At 41.6% G+C, this 19187-nt stretch overlaps 1 protein-coding gene across 2 annotated transcripts in view; it reads right to left on the reverse strand.

Annotated features, from left to right (window-relative positions):
* The window catches only part of ADAMTS12 (ADAM metallopeptidase with thrombospondin type 1 motif 12), a 2873463-nt gene that overhangs the window by 1001621 nt on the left and 1852655 nt on the right, over positions 1 to 19187 (reverse strand). For both annotated transcript variants that reach the window (XM_078677277.1, XM_078677276.1), the window contains one exon: positions 7103 to 7241. In XM_078677277.1, the coding sequence (XP_078533403.1) occupies positions 7103 to 7241 (139 nt within the window). The remainder of the gene's footprint in view (positions 1 to 7102; positions 7242 to 19187) is intronic.

Genomic DNA, 19187 nt, shown 5'->3' on the forward strand with positions numbered 1-19187 from the left:
AATGCAGATGTTAGTGCAACGAGTAACCTGGCAAAACACAATGTATGGGTTATAATGTAGAGGAAATGCATACAGTTATGTTCATGTATACACACTTTTGACTATGATGTTCCTTTGTGTTCACATTGCGTCATTCATGGTCAAGAATTGCTCTAAAATTGTTAAAGCATTCTCTCAGTAGTGCACACAGTGTCTTCAGGCGACTTTTTGCTTGATTAATCACTCTACCAAAATAAACCTTTTGCCAGGCAAAAACCTTCTTTTTTAATCATATGGCACCCCAAGAGTCCACCTTCATAGTCCATAGGGCAGGAGGCAGGGTATTAAAAGGTTGGACATGTACTTTTAAGTTTTACTTGTCCTGTTAGTGAAAACTCTAAATTAGTTATTCACTATTACAAGGCCTACCTCTCCCCGAAGATAACATTGTGTTAAATACTTTACCCATAGACTCTAAGTTAAGCATGACTGCTCTTATGCAAAGCAACAAAAGGGTTAATCACAAATTAATGTATCGATTGTGATTCACTCTGACAAGGACTGTGGCTGATGCTTGAGAAGGACTCACACCCCCCTAGACCAACAACCCAATTTCTCACACTAACTACTATGTTCTTCAATGTTTTGAATGGTACAATCAAGGTAAGATGCAATGGTTGTTCCATGAGGTTTTGTGATGCCTTTGTGTCTGAGTTGCAGATAAACTGGTCTGTAAATTGTGTCATTTTAAGTCCCTGTTGGTGGGTGCTCCGCTTAAACTCATGCTACTATGTCCAGTTATTTCAAAGAATCGCAAGACCCTTGTCAAAGGAAAGAGGACTTGAGACGTAGTTCCTTTGTATACTGCTATGATCTATTAAGAATTTTAATGGCTGGAAAATGTATGACAGGGATGACTGCCTTTTATCAATGCAGTTCCCCACAGTGTAATGTTTTATTTCTCATCTTAACAGCAGCTGGATGAAGAACATGGGATGCAGTTTCAATGGCTCTTTGGGGAGTTGATCTACACATTTAACATTGATCTCTCTAAGCACCCTTTCCTGTCAAGAACGTGTTGAGCCTCTTCCAAAAATGCTGCAGTTGCTGGAACGATTCTGCAGGCCATCCAGGTGTCCAGGACAGTTCTAGAGATCACGATTGGAGAAGAAGGGGTCAAGGTTACCCTGCTCTGCCAAGACCTCTGTAACATGAGCATCTTAAGGATGACTTTACGAGCTGGAGAACACAATTCTGGAGCTCAACTCCATGGTACTGCAGCTGTCTGCAATGTCTGAGTCCCTGGTGAACATGGCAAGGAGGAAAAACCTGTGATTCATGGGATTCTTGGAAGGGACGGAAGCCTCCAAACCTATTGGATTCTTAGAGAAGTGGTTGACATTATGGAAGCCCAAGAATAAATTCTTTTCCTGCTTCGTAATGCAGAGGGTCAATTGATTATTGCGTCAAAAACCCCAACTAGGTGCCCTACCATGTGCTATGATTGCCAAACTACAAAAATAGGGACTCAGTTCTCATATACCTTCATATACAAATGGCTGCTGTTCCAAGCTGTGTGCTTTATGATCTTTACGGACTACAAGAGTCAGGTTAAAAAACAATCGTGGTTCTACAAGCACTATATACATGCCTATATACCCAGCAAAGCTTAAAGTGAGCCATGATTCCAATCCTTATTTTTTATACCCTGGAAGCCACCTGGGACTGGGTGACTGACCTTTCTTCTGTTACATGTTATCCTGCCCACTCTTAAAATACCAACGTCAGCTGGGTTGCTCTGGTCTGCCATAGCAATGTAAAGGGTCACGTAGTAGGCACGGCTCAATCGGGGGAACTCTGAACTACTCAGGTTTGAAGAGGGGCCACCAAGGGATCCTCCTCAGCTCAGAACTCTGAGATGACAAATAGAAATGGGAGAGAACACACGGCATGCCTGGTTAAACTAATCCTTGACGAGTGTTATGCAATAACACTATATTCTGATTTTGGTACAGAATGCATTAGGGCTTGACCGAGACACTGGATGACAGGGGTGTGCAAGACTTATACCTAGTTTTTAAGTTCAATGTTTTGGGCAGGGCGATAGATGCTTCTGGGGTTGGAGTTTAAGAAGGGGAGGGTTGTGGTGGAAGGGAGTTAAGTATTTTACTTTGGGTGATTATTCATGTATGTTTAACACAGCGCATATTTTAACTCCGCTTATTCTGTGCCATTTGGGGAAAATTCCTCAGATAATGACATAGGGATTATCTTTGCTAGCCACTATTAGCCACTAGCTGACTGTGCTCACCATTTTACTGATCCACATTACTCCTACAAATGCATGGGTTCACGATTATGTCATGTTATATTAATAGTTTAAAAGACCGTATTAAAGAGGAACAGTGCTGAGGTTCATGAAACAACATGCACTGGCAATCCTTATGTTAGAGGAAATCCATGTATTAGGTGCCAAATGTTCTTGCCATGCTTGCTTTGGTTAAAATAGGGTATATTATGCGGGACACACCAAAGGAGTGACAATGCTTCTGCACAACCTACCTTTTGCTGGTTCTCAAACCGATTGTGGCCTCCTCTGCAGATATGTAGTTAACTATTAACAGATCTTTTCTATCTGGTTCCTGTTTACATTCCTTCATTGTTGGCCAGGTCCACACTGGAGGAACTTCAGAAGCATTTTGTTTGGGTTTTGCCAAGGGTTAACCATAGTGGTGGGAAATTTCAATGACACTATCTGGCCACATCTTGGCTCTATGGGTGCCAGGGGAGCAGGCTGGAGTGACAGAGGGAGGGTTGGCAGACTGGGCAGGGGGTTCATGTCTTTGTGACACCTGGCAGGTCTAGAATTCTCAAACCACACATATATATATAAATATGTCAGCAGCTCATAAAGCAATGTCCCTCCTAGACTTATTTTTGTTTACTGCAGTTGATACTACAGACGGTGGCATACATGCTGCTGTAGGGCATGTCCCATGCCTTGTGTAGTGATTAGCTTTGGAACAAGAAGGGTGATGAACCCCCTTCTGGCAACTTAATACATGGCACCTGCTAGACAGGCAGTTCTCTCAGTTTTTTTTCAAACAAGCTGAAGGCATATTTAGCTATAAATAAGAAATTGGTAGATTTTCACAGCTCCATATTGGGCTGCCCGGTAAGCCACCTTGTGGGGCATTGCCCGGTCCTTACTGAAAGGATAGAGATAAACATAACCAGATCCTCGTGTTGGAAACCAATATTCTGGAATCAGAGCGAGTGAGTCAAAATCAACAAAGTGAAGAAGTCGAACGCCAGCTAGAAATCAAGAGGGTTTCTCGTAGACAGCTTTTGTTAGGAGGAGGCACCCCAATGCTGGATTGCCTCTTCTAGAACAGTATATGAATGGGGAGACAAATCTGCTAAACTGTCTGGAAACTAAGAACTAACGTTGACCCGGAGGAATGGCAGGTGTCAACACCAGTAGAGATCGCATCATCACTCGCGGATTAATACCACTCTTTCTATGCAGCACACCAGCAGCCAAGTTGGGCTCTTTTTATGGCTGGATGGCCTCCATGCATATCATTTAGTAAATGCACCTATTCTACCTATGATACAGGAATGGTTATTGCTAATATATGCCAGGTCCAATGTGCTGGTGGTGAATGACTGGCTGTGTGTGAAGTGGCTAGACCCAGCCTTCAGTTGTAGGTAGGATTGGTGGGCCGTGTTAAGATTGTGGGTATGCTCCATGGATCCCCCGGTCCCTGTTCACTGCTCGTGATCATTAGGGTGGTATTTCTGACGTGGCGGGTGGCCCTCAGGTGTTAGAGATAGGAGCAAAAGATCACAATGGAGACCCCCATCTGACATGGTCACTGGCTGCGTCATTGCAAGGTTTGAAGGGTTTAATGAATGGGACTTCATCTGTATATCGCTGGTGGGAGACATCTGCCAAGGTTTACATATGAAGTATCTTCATGACCTTCAACAAGAGTAAAACATCCACAAATATCAGTTTTATAAATATTTAAAGCTGTGCCATGCTCTTACATAGCATCAGGATTCCTTAGCTGATGTTCCTGAGAACAGCCTAATGGAAGCCAAGATCCTTATGCATCCACTGGGAAAGGGAGAGATATCCAGAAAATATAAATCACTGATGATTAATTCCCATGATCACGTCACGGGCCACAAGAGTAGCTCCTTTGATGAGGTTGACTAGAATGTTCCTCCTGGCTCCATCTTGTCCAACTTACCTATCTGCATATAACCTTTCTTAAACTGAAAAGACTGTGGTGCCCCCGAGCGGAATGCTTCTGGTGCCTAGCAGAGAAGGAGGGGTATTTCTTTCATGTGGTCAGGGATTACCACATCATTTCTACATACTGGCAGGATGTCTTCGCTACTCTGTTGAGGGTTCTTGAGTGACCAACAGACCCCTCACCCCAGGTTGCCCACTTAATCGTATATTGGTGGGAATTGGCACCCACCTTGTTAATAGAGATATTGCAAAACATTGAAACTCAAAGAACTCCCTGACCCTTGCCGAATGGCGATTAGTCATGGACTGGTGTGCAAAAATGGAGGAACCCATATATGTTGTGAGGAGTTGCCACCAAAAGCACAAGAAACTGTAGGGGAAATGGTGGGACTATTTTGGTCTGTCATAATACATATACTGCCTCATGATGTACATTGATGACTGGGGACTCCACACTATGAATGCGTTGTCTGTTGTATTATGCTCCTGTTATGCTCCTGTTACTAAATCAATACATTTTTGATTATAAAAAATATATTAAACTCAGTAGTTAGGTTTATAGACCTTCCATTAATAGAACACCATGATCTTGAGGTCTCTGATCAAATCCTTGGGCATGGATGAGATCCTCAGTTGACATTGTCATAATATATACATCTTTGCTACTGTTGATGCCACTTTTGCACATGCCTGGTAACTCCAATGATATGCTTTATATTGTGAAGGATCACCGGTACAGGGGATGCAGTCATGAGAAGGTTACTCCTGTCTTTATGTGGGGCGGTTATTTTGCCAGGAACATTGAAAATTAAGACATGAGCCTACTATGTGTTACCATCTGGTCACCCACAACTCTCGAAAAGGAGTTGGGACTCAGGTTTGTTCTATGTAGGTCATCAGGTCTTCCATGGCAATCATGTAGGAGTTTAAAAGGCATAACTTCAAGGAAGCTTCCCTCACTCTTCTATCATGAGTTTAAAGTAATGTATAACTATCTTCCGGTGAAAAATTCTTTTGGAGTCTAATGTAACATTTCTTCTTAACCAGTCGCTATATGGGCTTTCTGCATAATTTGCTGATCAGAGTCTTTTTCAGTCAAGAAGTCAATTATTTGTAGGACCCTCCATTTTTCAAGTGATGCATGTTGTATACAGACTTGCAGATTAAACAGCATTCTTCCCAGCTTATTTAATAAACAGTGTCGTAATTGCAGATTTTTCCGTTGCTGATTGCGGCAAATCTGAAATTCTGCTCTCAGTCTGGAGAAATGTTTCAAACTGCCTCTCATAAGATCTACTTGATGCCTATCACCCCTCTGGAAGAGTGGCCTTTGAAATACACTGCCCCCAAAATCAGACATAATTATTCCACAGCAGGTCATTGAGGTTTAAGACATAATTTTCCATTATATGTGTGTAAGAGCATTATCTGTTCTATTCCATGCACTACTGGTTTATTATGGTGTCTTGCAAACTTCTGTTGTTTGCCTGCTACCTTTTTCTGTAAATGTCTTTCAAGACTCAATAAACCTAGCAGTTCTAACACAGATGTGGTATACTATCTGTGAGAGTTGCTAGGCCTTACTAAAGTACAGTGTTGTGCAATTGTAAACCTCCTGAGGTGGCAGAAGTATGTGGTTTGGACATTTTGAGTATTGAATAGTTACCTTTCCATAAATAAGTTTTAATTATTCGGTCAATATTAGTCAATAATACATGGAAGGTACTAAAGGGAAGCATACTGAAGACATATTTATAACTAGGCACTACTATTGTTTTGATGCATTTATCCATAGGGATAGCTACATATTCTTCCATCATTCAAAACACAATTTTATCTTACCTCTCACGATATTCAGAATATAGTCAGCTTTTTTTATTCTATACAAAATATATCCTGGACACTCACCTGAAAGATTGCCCATTAAGTGAAGCTTCCATCTTGTGGGGAAACATTGGTAGCACTTCTCTCTTTGGCTCAGATGATTTTTTATATAAGTAGAACATTTAGAATTCAGAGATTCTTTGTAAGTGTACTAACACTGACACAACTGGGGCTAAAAATCTCAGTACTGTATCATCAGTGGGGAGTTGTTATAAGTTTCAGATGAAAGGGACATTTGCCCATTCTCATTTGACTCCCAATAATAAACATCATTGGTCTGCGGCTTCTCCCGTAGTAGCAAATCATTGAATGGTTACCAGATCACAGGGGCAGTTAAAACTATTGGCAAAGTGAGGGCAGCTTCCACTGTATCAGCTAGATGATATCTCCAATATCCCTTTTGCAAGGTGCGAATTTTGGGAATTGTGTCTCCTTGCCTGTTAAGTGAAAGGACTCGGAACAATATTAGTTGAATATCTCCTTTGTCATAGCTCGCAAGGATTTGCATAATGAAGACTGCCTTATCAATAATGATAATGAAGGGTTTTTGACAATGCCTCGTGATCAATTCATTATTGCTGTATTACAACAGAGTAAACACTTGGCCAAGAATAGCACAGGTACTGACACAGCACCATTTGCCATTGTATTCTAGACTACTGGTAATATGTAGCGGTCACAAGGACCGAATGAGTATAAGAGGAAGACAGGGATGCCATCCAGCCCCACTAAGTGGTTAGCCAAAGAAGGTCCAGTGAGTGGGCAAACAATTGATTTTGCTATCAAACAGAATTCTGATTTACAAGGCCAATCAAACATTCTAAAATAGCGGCTAATATAAATGATGATGTTGATCATCCAGATATACCAAAACATTGGGACACTAGAAGTAAAACTATGTTATGCATTGTTGCCAGGAGATATGATACAATAGTGATAAAGAGTAAAATTCAAATGGCCTTGGCTGTTACTTACCACTTCCACATGTTACACTACAATCCGTCCATCTTCCATATTGCCATTTGTAATCAAGTTCAGTTTCATTTTCTTTGTATGCTACTTTTTGTATGGTGTACTCATATATGATGCCTGGGTTGGTTTCTTGAAAAAGAAGCTGAAAACAAATGATTTTGTGGCTTTAATATATGTACATGGTTAACTTATTAATTACTTCAGTGTATAAGAAGGTGCAAATCAATAGATTTACACTTTGTGATCATCTCCTACTCCGCTCAAGAGAAAGTTATTAATGTCATTAAAAATGCACAATTTAAAAAATCAACTTCAAGACACTGACATTGAGTCATTACTAGGTTGAAATCATGAAACTTTGTGTACAAATACAGAAATGAGCAGAGAATTCACATGAAGCCAATACATCATGAATAAAAGAGAGATTGGGTTTAGATTAGATTAACTACCTGACTCCTATAAACTGGTATGTGTCTTTTTGAGATGGATGGGCAGTAATACAAACATTGGACCAATTCGCAAAGCTAATTGTATGTGGACGTTGCACTCACAATTACCAATGGCTTGGTTTAGGATTGTCCATTCAAGAATCTAGGCTTTTTTATGGATTTTTACCATATACATGATTAACTCAGTCTGGCTGCCTCAAATTGAAAAAAATAATTTCAGACCATCCAATCTAAATAGGGCATCTTGTCTGATGCACCAACACTGACGGACCCAACTCGCCAGGCCCTCAGTGATGGCACCTCCATCAGAAATGTGAAGTACCCTGCCTGCCAAACTCGAGATCAGGTTCTGAGTCTCTTCATCTGATTGCTAAGCCAGTTATGATGACTCCAATGCGCTTTTCTACCGAATTACGTTTGACAACTACTACTTGATACTGGTTCCATATAAAGTGCGCTGAAACTCGATGTGATATAGAAGCTCTACATAAAACAAGTAGTTAAATAGATAATATCAAAACTTTCATATCTCACCACTTTGGCAGGAGATTTCAGCCACATTAACACCACATTTTGCAATGTGCACGTTGGGTGAGCAGTGTGCAGCATCTGTGAGTATAAATTACAGATCTCAACTCATCAAATTAGCATTTGTAGAAATGTATGTGTAACTGTTTGAGTTATTAATACGAGACATAGTACCTCGAAAAACTCAATGATCCCACTATGGTTGGGTCAAAACACAGTTCTGAGAGAATCTCTGCTGAACCTGTGGTAGCCTTGGCACAAGAAAGAGACAATCCTCAGAGAAGTCCTTGCTGAATTCAAGCAGTACAAACTATTTTAAAGTAAAGTGCACAACACAATAAAACCCCAAATCAATGTACAACATTTTAAAAAATGTTTAAAGAGCAAAAAACACTAAGATCATCAAAATAGATAAACGTTGTAATGAACAACAAGGCACAAAGATCATCAAAATAGGCTAAGGGGAACTGAATATATATGAGTTTTTAAAACTTGAATGTAAAATACATCATTTAAAAGTAATGTGGCAATGAAAAAACACAGTTTTCAGTTGGCTGGGATATGTATGTAGTTTCAGGCATACGGTAATGGAGCAGAGTTGGTATTCCCCCAGCCAGTGTTCCTGGTCAAAGATTTTACCTTTGGGCTTAGTCAATGGAGATAAAAATCTTTCAGCAGGGAAGGGTCCAAGCATGTGGCTGGTGAGGATGCCTCGAAGTCAGCTACATTGGTGTCGAACCTCTGCTAAAGCTGCTGGTTTTAGTAATAAAAGCTTCCAGCAGGACAGACATGAATGTCATAGAGACTGAGGTCGCTTTGCGTGTCAGATTGATTTTCCGCTATGCCCCAGTCCAAGACTTTACCTTTGAACTTAGCTACTTTCTTAGATGTCAACGGCCTCCAGAGGACAGACAACAGTCTGGAACCTGTGGCTGAGCAGGGCTCTACAAGGCCTAATACATTGGTCACAATTCACCCACAGAACCAGTATTCCGTTTAGCAAATAGTTCTGAGGACGATAAACGGGGTTTTGTTTTGCTAACTCTGGATGCGAGCGACCTCTCTGAGTAATTTTCCCCATCTTGTCCCAGTCTTCTGGAAATTGGAAAAATGAATAAGTACCATATCTCTCTAGCTGATGGGAAAGTCACTTCCGGCCATTCCTGGTTCCTCAGGACAGGCTTCCAGGCATCAATTCTCTCCCAAGCTAGGTCAGCTGCAGGGGCCAGTCTACAGTGGTCAACAGGGCCCTCTAGGAGCCAGGAGTTTTCTGCAATTTGTGTTTGTGAAACAGGCAAACGGGTGGCAATCTTCTGACCCTTAGAGAGCAGTTCCACTCCCTGGATGCCAACAGGATTCAGGAGACCTCAAGATCTTGAATTCATAAGTCAATCTTCTTCTTGGAGCAGGAGTCAGGAAACGTTTCCCAGCACGGCCTTATTCTTCAGGTGGGATTCTCCCTTGTTCAGAAATGTGCAGTTGAGATGCAAGATGTATCCAGTGCAATAACCAGAGATTGGAGATATTTTACTATCCAATTATTAGTTTTTTCTCACAGTCTCACAACCTCCTTTTGCTGCATTTCCTCTTTGCCCTACTGCAAAATTAACCAGGAGGCCCTATTTTAAAATGACAGACGCAATCTGCCACCAGACTGGTTTACTTTCAGCTCCTTGGCCATTCCTCTATTTAGATGAGTTCAACTCCCATCTGATGGGGTAAAAACTGGCTCTTTCTCCTAGTGTAACTGGAGCCTTGCTGTCTGGGGGGGATCCCGGGAAGGAATAGGAGAAGTCTACTCTGGCATCACCAAGAGGTAATGGTAAAGCTGGCCTTTGTTATGCCAACTGCTTCTGTCCACTTCCAGATAGCAAACTACGGGTAATTGGTCAGCAGGTAACACACAGCTATTCTTCCTGGGTTCACCTAACTCACCCATCCAATGATGTTTATTGGTTTTCAAGCTCTGTAGCAGCAGGGTAGGACACCTGTTTGTTTGTGCCTCAGGCATCACAGAGTTATAAAAAATCTCATTTCTATATCAATGCAGATTTGGAAAATTAAGTCAAAAATAACATTGAATCTTTTTTCTAGCAGTATCCTAAAAGAAGAGGGGAAATAAAAAATGTAATCCAATCAAGACCTAGTTTACACAGATAAATAGCTTTTGAGTTTTATTTCACTGTGAGAACACACTAACCCCAAGATATAGCCTGCACTATTTTATATATTAGCACTATAACCAGGCAGAATTTTGATTACACAGTCTTAGTTTGTGTAATTATAAATGACACTATTTTGCACATCACATAATTATACTGCAGTATGTTACGTATTATAGTGCAGAACACAGGAACAATGTGAACTATCAAAATGATGGATTGGCATTTTGAATAGTTATGCATAATTTCACATATTTTTCTGAAATTTAGCATAATGATATGAACTCAAATTACACAAATACAGACATCCCTAATTAACACCTAGCTTACAAGGCACAAACTATAGGTGAATTATGAATATAGAAAATTAGGATTCTTGGTACATGAGCAGTTTAAATATTGCTTCTAGCACTACATGTCTAACACTCTCCTGCAGTACCGGGATAGTACATGTATAAAAGAGAAGCAACAAGACCGCCTTCTAGAAGAGGAAGAGTTTAAATGGCTATTCAGTGCCCTCTACCAGTATTATCCATTTCATCACAATGTTGACTAAATGCATAATCCAGCATTATCATAGTACCCAAAATGAAGAAGTGCACACACTACCATAGTTTATGTGTTTACAGTTTGCCACACGATGGCACTCTTTTGATAAGTACTATTTCAAGTTATTATCAGCAAAAGAACTGTTCAACCTTCTTGTAAGATATAATGATATATTGATGGTAAAAGAGGATGTTAACAGTGAATCGTTTTTTTTTGTTTGCTATGACTGTAGTATGTTTCATAATCACATATGCATAGTTAAAACACAGGAGCCATGTTTGATTATGCATGTGTGATTACCAAACATGCTACTATCATTGCGATAAACATAGAATCACTGTTGAACGTTGCTTTTCCAAGATATAGCAGACACTTTTTTCATGATCAATGTTTAGCAAAGTTTAAAATGTATTCTTGAACGTTTTCTGCAAAATGGTATTACTGCATGGCTCAGATATGGCACTGGAGGGTGCACAAGTAATTGTATAAAAACTATTTGCCGGGCCTTCTCTTTAGTGTCACATTTTGCCACCAATTAACTCTTTGTAAATTACACTTCATGCCTGCTTGTTCTTGCCTGTTGCTTGTAATATGATTACACCTACTAGCTGATGACTTATTTTTAAACCTTTTTGACATTTACTTCAGGTTTTGCTGTCACTTAAAAAATAAATTATATAAAAAAAACCTCCATTCCTACTAGTCAAGTAGGAGTATAGAAGACTATGCTAGTTTTTTTAACTTTGCTCACTGGTACACTTCTTTCCAGCATGGTAAAATTGGCTAACTCCTAATTGGCATACTTACCTTCCTAGTGAGGCAACAGTATGCGATGTAGGCAAAACGCCAATGGTATGGGGAAGTTAAATGTTGCATGTGCAGCACATACACTAGGCTGACAAAGAAAAATGGAGTCAAGCCTACATGGATTCAAGCCTGCCTGTGTAGCCTTACTACTGCTAGACCTGCAGGCTAACCTGTCAAAATAACCCTTTTATACATAAAAGAAGAATACTTTTAAATATTATATAAGTAACCCCTATGGAGGCCTTGCAAGTCCTCAAGGTGGGGTGCCTCTATTTATTAGATGTATATGCAAGAATGTATTGATGGCATGTAGCTGCAGTGACTACCCCACCCCCACCCACCCCCTCCCAGAGCTATTATTACTGTAATGGACTGTAACTGTCCTGTGAGAAAATCTAGAGTGCAGAATAAAATCATAACTCTGCTATCTAGGTTTTGGGGCAAACTATTGGAATAATTCATACAACCTTTTTAAATATTTTTTTTAATTCAATTCAATGGTGTATTTTTAATAAACATTTAGTGTTAGACCCGTCAGCCACTAGGTTTTCCCGAAACACTTTGCCTTCATCCGCCATTGCTGGCCCTAGGGTTCTATGCACTATATCACTGCTAACCTATGCTAAAGGGCTTCTGCTCTCTCCTCTAAACATGGTAACATTGGCTAATACCCAATTGGCATATTTAATTTACTTATAAGTCCCTAGTAAATTGTCACTACATGTACCCAGGTCCTGTAAATAAAATGTTATTAGTGGGTCTGCAGCACTGATTTTCCCACCCACTTAAGTAGTCTCAGACCTACCATTGCAGCCTGTGTGTGTGTGTAGTTTGAGAAAGCCATTTTGACCTTTTTTAATATATATGTCACTCCCTAGGAAGGACCCTAGGGAGCTCAAAGTGGAGGATGCAATGTATTTAAAAAGTAAGACATATACATTTAAGTTTTACATGTTGTGGTAAATAAATAAATAATACCTCTATTTTTGACTAGATATAACAATAACAGATAGCTCAATAAATAAGAGTCAAGATTCGAGGTAGTAGGAGTTTGCAGGTTTAATACAGCATAGAGGACAGGAACAGGACAACCTGCACGGGGAAGATCTGGGATGGCTAGCCAACAGGGGGGCCCCGACAGCTGTCGGGCAGGAGCTGGAATGAGCGCGCTGGCTTTTAATAACAGTACACAAGTATATATAGTTAAAACAATTGCATTACAATACATACAGTAGGCGTAACAGTGGGTGGGGCTTGTAACAGTCGCGAAAGATAAGGGTGAAAGTAGGTGTAACAAGAGGCGTGAACATAGACAGGTGATGTAAACGTAACGGAATATGTCATAAATGGGGCGGAAACATGGAGGGGGCTACCTAAGGAGCCGGGACCTCTAACCTAGTGGTGCGCGCAAACTGACAATGACGTGTTACCAGGGAGAAGCTGGGGGCTATGACTTCTGCGCTAGAAGAAGAGACTGAAGTCTGGAGAGTCAGAGCGACATGTACCTAAACACTATCTAGTATCTGGTGTTTAGAGAACATGTTGATAGAATCCAAAAGTTATCAGGGTAAAGGCTAACAGACACTAAGACTGGTGCATGCATTATTCTACATGTAGTGTGTGTTGAGGAATATTAAATGACCATAAATACAGTATTTCTCTTACATGGAGACGTAAAGGCTAGACCATGACGGAAACTATTGCTGCGATTCAGTAGCTTAGGAATGCAGGGAAGGAGAGCTGGACTGATAACTAGAATCATAACATACTCTTGGCAGACTGGCAGGCAGAGCCAGGCCGAGCCGGGCACTGTGAGGCAGGAAGTAAGTGAAGGGTCAGGGATACAGGTGGGGGCTGTATCGCTCCTCAACGAGGTTTCAGGAGACAGGAGCTGAATCTGAGTCTGGGCCCTTTTGAGGCCTAGAAACGGGGACTTTTCAATGAAATAACGTGCACACTGAGAAACGTGGCAACGTAACTTTACATAGGCCTAATACTCGTAGCTTTCACGAGAACTGGAAACTGGCATACTGGAGATGGACACAACTGTAATTGCGTCTTTAATCGATCATGGGGAATACATATGCATATTAATCATGCACATACAACATAAGATGGGGAACACGTAGAGACACAGAACATGGCAAAATTTACTTTTCCACATTCCCTCCTTGTCACTACGTTTCCATCAGGAAACATCAATATTCATGATACCATCTATCATTTCATACAGTATCATTTGCTCGTCACAAATTTTCTTGGAACGGGATCTAGGACGGGACTTGGGACTAGGAATACAAGAGGTAGCACAAATGCTGCAAATCGCAGGGCCACATTGTATACAGAGGCAGCAACTGAATATGATCGCTACTGCAATACCTAGAAATGACAATACTTTCCATCCCCAGGCAGAAATTATACTCCAAAACCAACCGGACCATGTCCAAGTGCCTGGATTCTGGTGTAACTGATGGGCAATTTTATGAAGTCTGGTTATAGCTGAATAAACAGACGGCGCGTTATTAGGAATGAAAATGCAGCAACTAGATCCGATGACTCTACATGCTCCTCCTCTATCGGCCAGTATGACGTCAAGAACGAGACGATTTTGGAGCACGACAAATCTCATAGCAGATTGCTCTTCGGTTAAGTTACCTAGAGCAGAGGCAGTCTCATTTACTACTGCCTCAAGGGTTCTGGTTAATCTACGGATTAACTTACTATTCTGGATAGGTCCTATAAAGAAGAAGAAACCTCTATTGAAATCTGTATACTGTTCTAGAGCAGTTTCAGTTTGATCGACAATCGGGGACTCGATCTCCCTTCTATGTCTAATGTGTACTAGATGTGTGTTTCTATGATAATCAGATGGGGCTACGAAAACTGGTGGCAGTAGGAAGGCAATGTAACAGGTTCCATCCCAATCGAGGGGCAGACGAACATATGCGGTCTGACCACAAACAAAATAAGAATGACGTGAAGCTTTGAAAATAGATTTCCCACTGTCACTATACTTGACAATAGTAGTACAATCACTATGTCCTACATGTACGGAACCATTATTTCTGACACATAATTCGCCTTTGACTGGTAATACTGAAATAGCAGGTAAGTCTGGAGTAGTATCAGACTGAACATTCAGGACCATAAAATTCGAAGAATAATTACCCAAATTATAAACTTCATTTTCTAGATCTAACCCTGTTCTGTGGGGAAGACCTTGCTTGTCTGGAAAACATGTACCGTTCAGAAGGGACATATCAGTTGAGGATGACGTTAACGTGGACCATGCTCCACATGAACCATTATGTGAAAACGGATAAGGAAAGAGTGGCAGAACTCCCTTCGGTGTCTGGAAAGGGGGGAGTCGACCACACACCCAACAATTTGTGGCATTGCTGGTCTGGTGTGAATAATGTAACATACGGATAAATGAATTGTTGCGCATAGCAAGACGATAAGATAGTTCGTGAGGAGGCAGATCACTAAATGTGTGCTCTACTGTAGCATTAGAAAACATATTTACATGAGAAATTGGAAAACATAAATGAAATGCATAGCTCGTGCAGGTAACCATTAAGCTTAAAAACAATATAAAACTTAGAAAAACGATACATCGGATTGAGTTTTGACTAACTCTCTCACTATGGGGGTCTATTTCATACATGTCAGATACCTGTCTAACCGTTTCACCTAGGGGAGGACTTAGACAATTAAACTGGCTGACTTATTTTACTAGACCGAAGCATCTTTTTATACTCCTGTTGCGGAGTTCTCTCTAACAGGGGAGGATTTGAGGCAAAGTCATTAGCGGGACAGTCCTTAAGAATAGTATCTTGGCAGTCTTTAAAATCTTGACAATCCTTGTAAATGTTCTTGGAAACAGTTTTTAGTCCGTGAAATTTCTTGACGTGTGACAGGTGCACCCACCCCTTCCTGCCTTCTAACTTGACGGCAGTACGGGTGGCCAAAAGGACTAACTTCGGCTCCTTCCAGCGAGGCTCCAGCGGACTTGAACGATCAAAATTCCGGACGAGAACCAAGCTTCCTGGAACAATTTCATGCGGTTTCACCTCGGTATTGTCTGGAAATGCGGCGGCAACCTGTGAACGACAAGAGTGTAGGGCAGACATCAAGGAAGCTAGGTAATCTGTCAGCATATTACTGGAAACATCTGTAATACTTCGGGGTCTGGGTGTACCCCACACATTCGGGGGGCGGCCGAATACGACCTCATAAGGGGACAGACCTGATCTGGAATGTGCGACCATGCGCATATAAAATAAAGCGACTGGCAAGGCAACTAACCAGTCTACACCTTTCTCTTTGCATACTTTGGCAATACGGATTTTCAGGGTTTGATTATGTCTCTCTACGAGACCGGCTGCTTCTGGATGGCGTACACAATGGAACTTCCACTGGTACCCTAGTAAAAGGGAAACGTGCTTCATTAATTCAGATGAGAATGGCTGGCCGTTATCAGAATACACGACCCTAGGGAGTCCATAGCGGGGGAAATATTCACGAACCAACTGCTTGGCAGTGGTCGCGGCTGTGTAATCTGGGACTGGATATGCTTCTGTCCACCTGGACAAAGCGCATACAACTACAAGGACATACTTGAAACCTCGACATCGCTCCATCTGAATATAATCCATCTGGAGGACTTCAAAAGGGTGGTCAGGGGGCTGGAATCCACCTTGTTCCACCGGGACACTTTTACCTGGATTGAATTGACAACATATCATACAAGTACGGACTTTCTGCTTGGCTGCAGCTCGTAAATGCTTGTTAAACCAAATGTTCTGGATACTGTCTAACATGGCTTTTTCTCCTAAGTGTGCAGGACTATGTGCGGTATTGATAATGACTTGAACCATTGAGTCGGGGAGAAACCATGTGGCTCTACCCTTCGTCACCCATCCCTGATCTGTCTGGACCCCTCCTTGTTCGGACCATTTCTTAATTTCTTCGGGAGTAGCATGTAACTGGATATCTATGACATCTTGAGTAGGGTCCTTAACTGTCATACAAGTAGTCTGTTCTAGAGTGGATGTCGGTGTCTTGTTAACTGGTATGTCTGGTGTCTGTGCTGTAAGCTTGGCTGTTCGATCTGCTAGATCATTACCTTGGGAAATAATGTCAGTAACTTTCGTATGTGCTTTGCATTTCATGATAGCGATAGCTGTTGGTAAATGTATTGCATCTAACAGAGCTTGAATAAGGAAACCATGCTGAATCTTGGTTCCATGAGAAGTCATGAAACCTCTCTCCTGCCAGAGCACTCCGAAGTCGTGTACAACTCCGAATGCGTAGCGTGAATCTGTGTAAATATTAACTTTCAGGTCTTGGCATGTATGCAGGCTTGAGTCAGAGCAACTAGCTCTGCTGCTTGAGCAGACAGGGTGTCAATACGATGTGTTTCAATAACTTCAGTGTCAGTAGTCACTGCATACGCGGCTACTAGTTCTCCTGTACTTGTTCTCATACATGAACCATCCACATAAAGTGTCAGGTCGGGATCTGGTAATGGAATATCTGTCAGATCCTGTCTTGGCTTTGTCATAGTGTTAACAACTTCCACACAGTCATGTGTGGCAGGATTTGAAGTAACTGACGGTAACAGTGTAGCAGGATTTAGAACGTTGCAGCGTCTGATTTCTATGTGTGGCTGGAACAGTGTCAATTCATAACCTGTTAAACATGCAATTGTCAAGTGCTGAGTCTGTGTTCGGTTTAAAAGAACTTCCACGGAGTGTGGAACTTGTACTGTCAAGGAATGTCCTAATACTATGGAATCACTTTGTCTGATAGCTAGTGCTGTGGCTGCAACTGACTTGAGGCACGCAGGCAGAGCCTGGGCTACTGGATCTAGTGTGCTCGAAAAATAAGCACAGGGCTTGTATTGTCCTGCTTGATCTTGTGTAAGAACAGATAATGCTGTACCATCACGTTCTGTGACAAAAAGTGTAAAAGGCTTATTGTAGTTCGGTGTAGCTAGGACAGGAGCTTGGCATAAGGCTTTCTTTAACTCATTGAAACTAAGTGTATGTTCAGATGTCCAAGGGAGGACAGTCGATACGGCTGCCTCCTGTGTCGTTAACTGTATCAGTGGCTTGGCTAGAAATGCATACTGAGGAATCCATTGTCTGCAATAAGAAGTAAGGCCGATAAAAGCACGTACCTCCTTCTGTGTCTTGGGCTGTGGAAGACTCGCTATTAACTGGATACGGTCAGGTGTCAACTGCCTACCCCACTTGGACAGTAAGTGGCCTAAGTAGATCACTTGCTGGACACAGAATTGAAGCTTCGAAGGAGACACCTTGTGCCCCATCTCGGCTAGGAAATACAGGACTGTAAGTGATGCTCGCTCGCAAGCACGTTCAGAACGGGCTGTGATCAGTAGATCATCGACATACTGGAGCAGGGCAGTGTCAGTTGGCATGTGAATATTGTCTAGTTGTCTCTTAAGTGCTTGACTGTAAATACTTGGACTTTCTGTGAAACCTTGAGGAGCTCGTGTGAATTTATAGCTCCTTCCATTTAAACAAAAACCGAAAAGGTACTGGCTGTCTGGATGAATTGGAACACTGAAAAATGCGTTTTTGAGGTCTATGACTGTGAAAAATGTAGCCTCAGAATCAATGGCTGTCAATAGAGATGAGATATCTGGAACAACTGGATACTGGGGAATAATACATTTATTGAGTTCTCGAAGATCAATCACTAATCGATATACTGGGGGTGCATTTGGATCAGTACGTTTCATGACTGGAATGATAGGAGAATTACATACATTGGAGTCAGTTTCTACAACTACTCCTTGAGCCATGAGCTCGTCAATAATTTTGGATAAGGCTGCTACAGCCTCAGGTGGCAATCTGTACTGTCTGATTCGTGGCAGGACTATACCTTGCTTGAGAGTCACACGATGGGGTGTTATTTGCATGAAACCAACATCAGTTGGACCTTGCGCCCATAGATGCTGCGGAACATTAGACAATCTTGGATCAAAATCACGCAAAACATAGTGACCCTTGAAGTCACGTAAAAACAAACGTATTCCCTCTGGGGAACAACAAATAACTGCACCTAACTCTTTCAGTGTCCTAATACCTAACAAATTTTCTGGACAGGACTTCGTAAGCAATAGATCAGTAGTTCGGGACAATGGACCTACTTCTAGAGTAACTGGTTTGGAAATCTCGTTAACAATTGGCTTTCCTGAAAATCCAAGGGAAACATTTCTAGAGCCTGAGAGCGGAGCCCCTGGAACCTCGTCGTGACTAATAGTCGTCCTACTTGCCCCTGTATCAATCAAAAACTTTCTGTCTTTCCCCAATACTTGACTATGTACATAGGGACCTTCTTGATCTACAGGAATCTCGATGAGAGGCAAGCCTACCTCCCTCTCTAGGCTGTTTCATGAATACGCTTGATACTCTGGATACTCTGTCTGTGCATACTGGTACATCTGCTGTGTAACATGCTGTGTTGCAGCAATAGGCTGCGGTGCTGGAACTGTCTGTTGTGCATTCTGTGGCTGAGAAGTCTGTGAAACTTGTTCTTGTCTAGGCGGACGTGGTCTTTCTT

Source organism: Lissotriton helveticus, chromosome 2_1 (assembly GCF_964261635.1).
Source record: "Lissotriton helveticus chromosome 2_1, aLisHel1.1, whole genome shotgun sequence".
NCBI classification, from domain to species: Eukaryota; Metazoa; Chordata; class Amphibia; order Caudata; family Salamandridae; genus Lissotriton; species Lissotriton helveticus.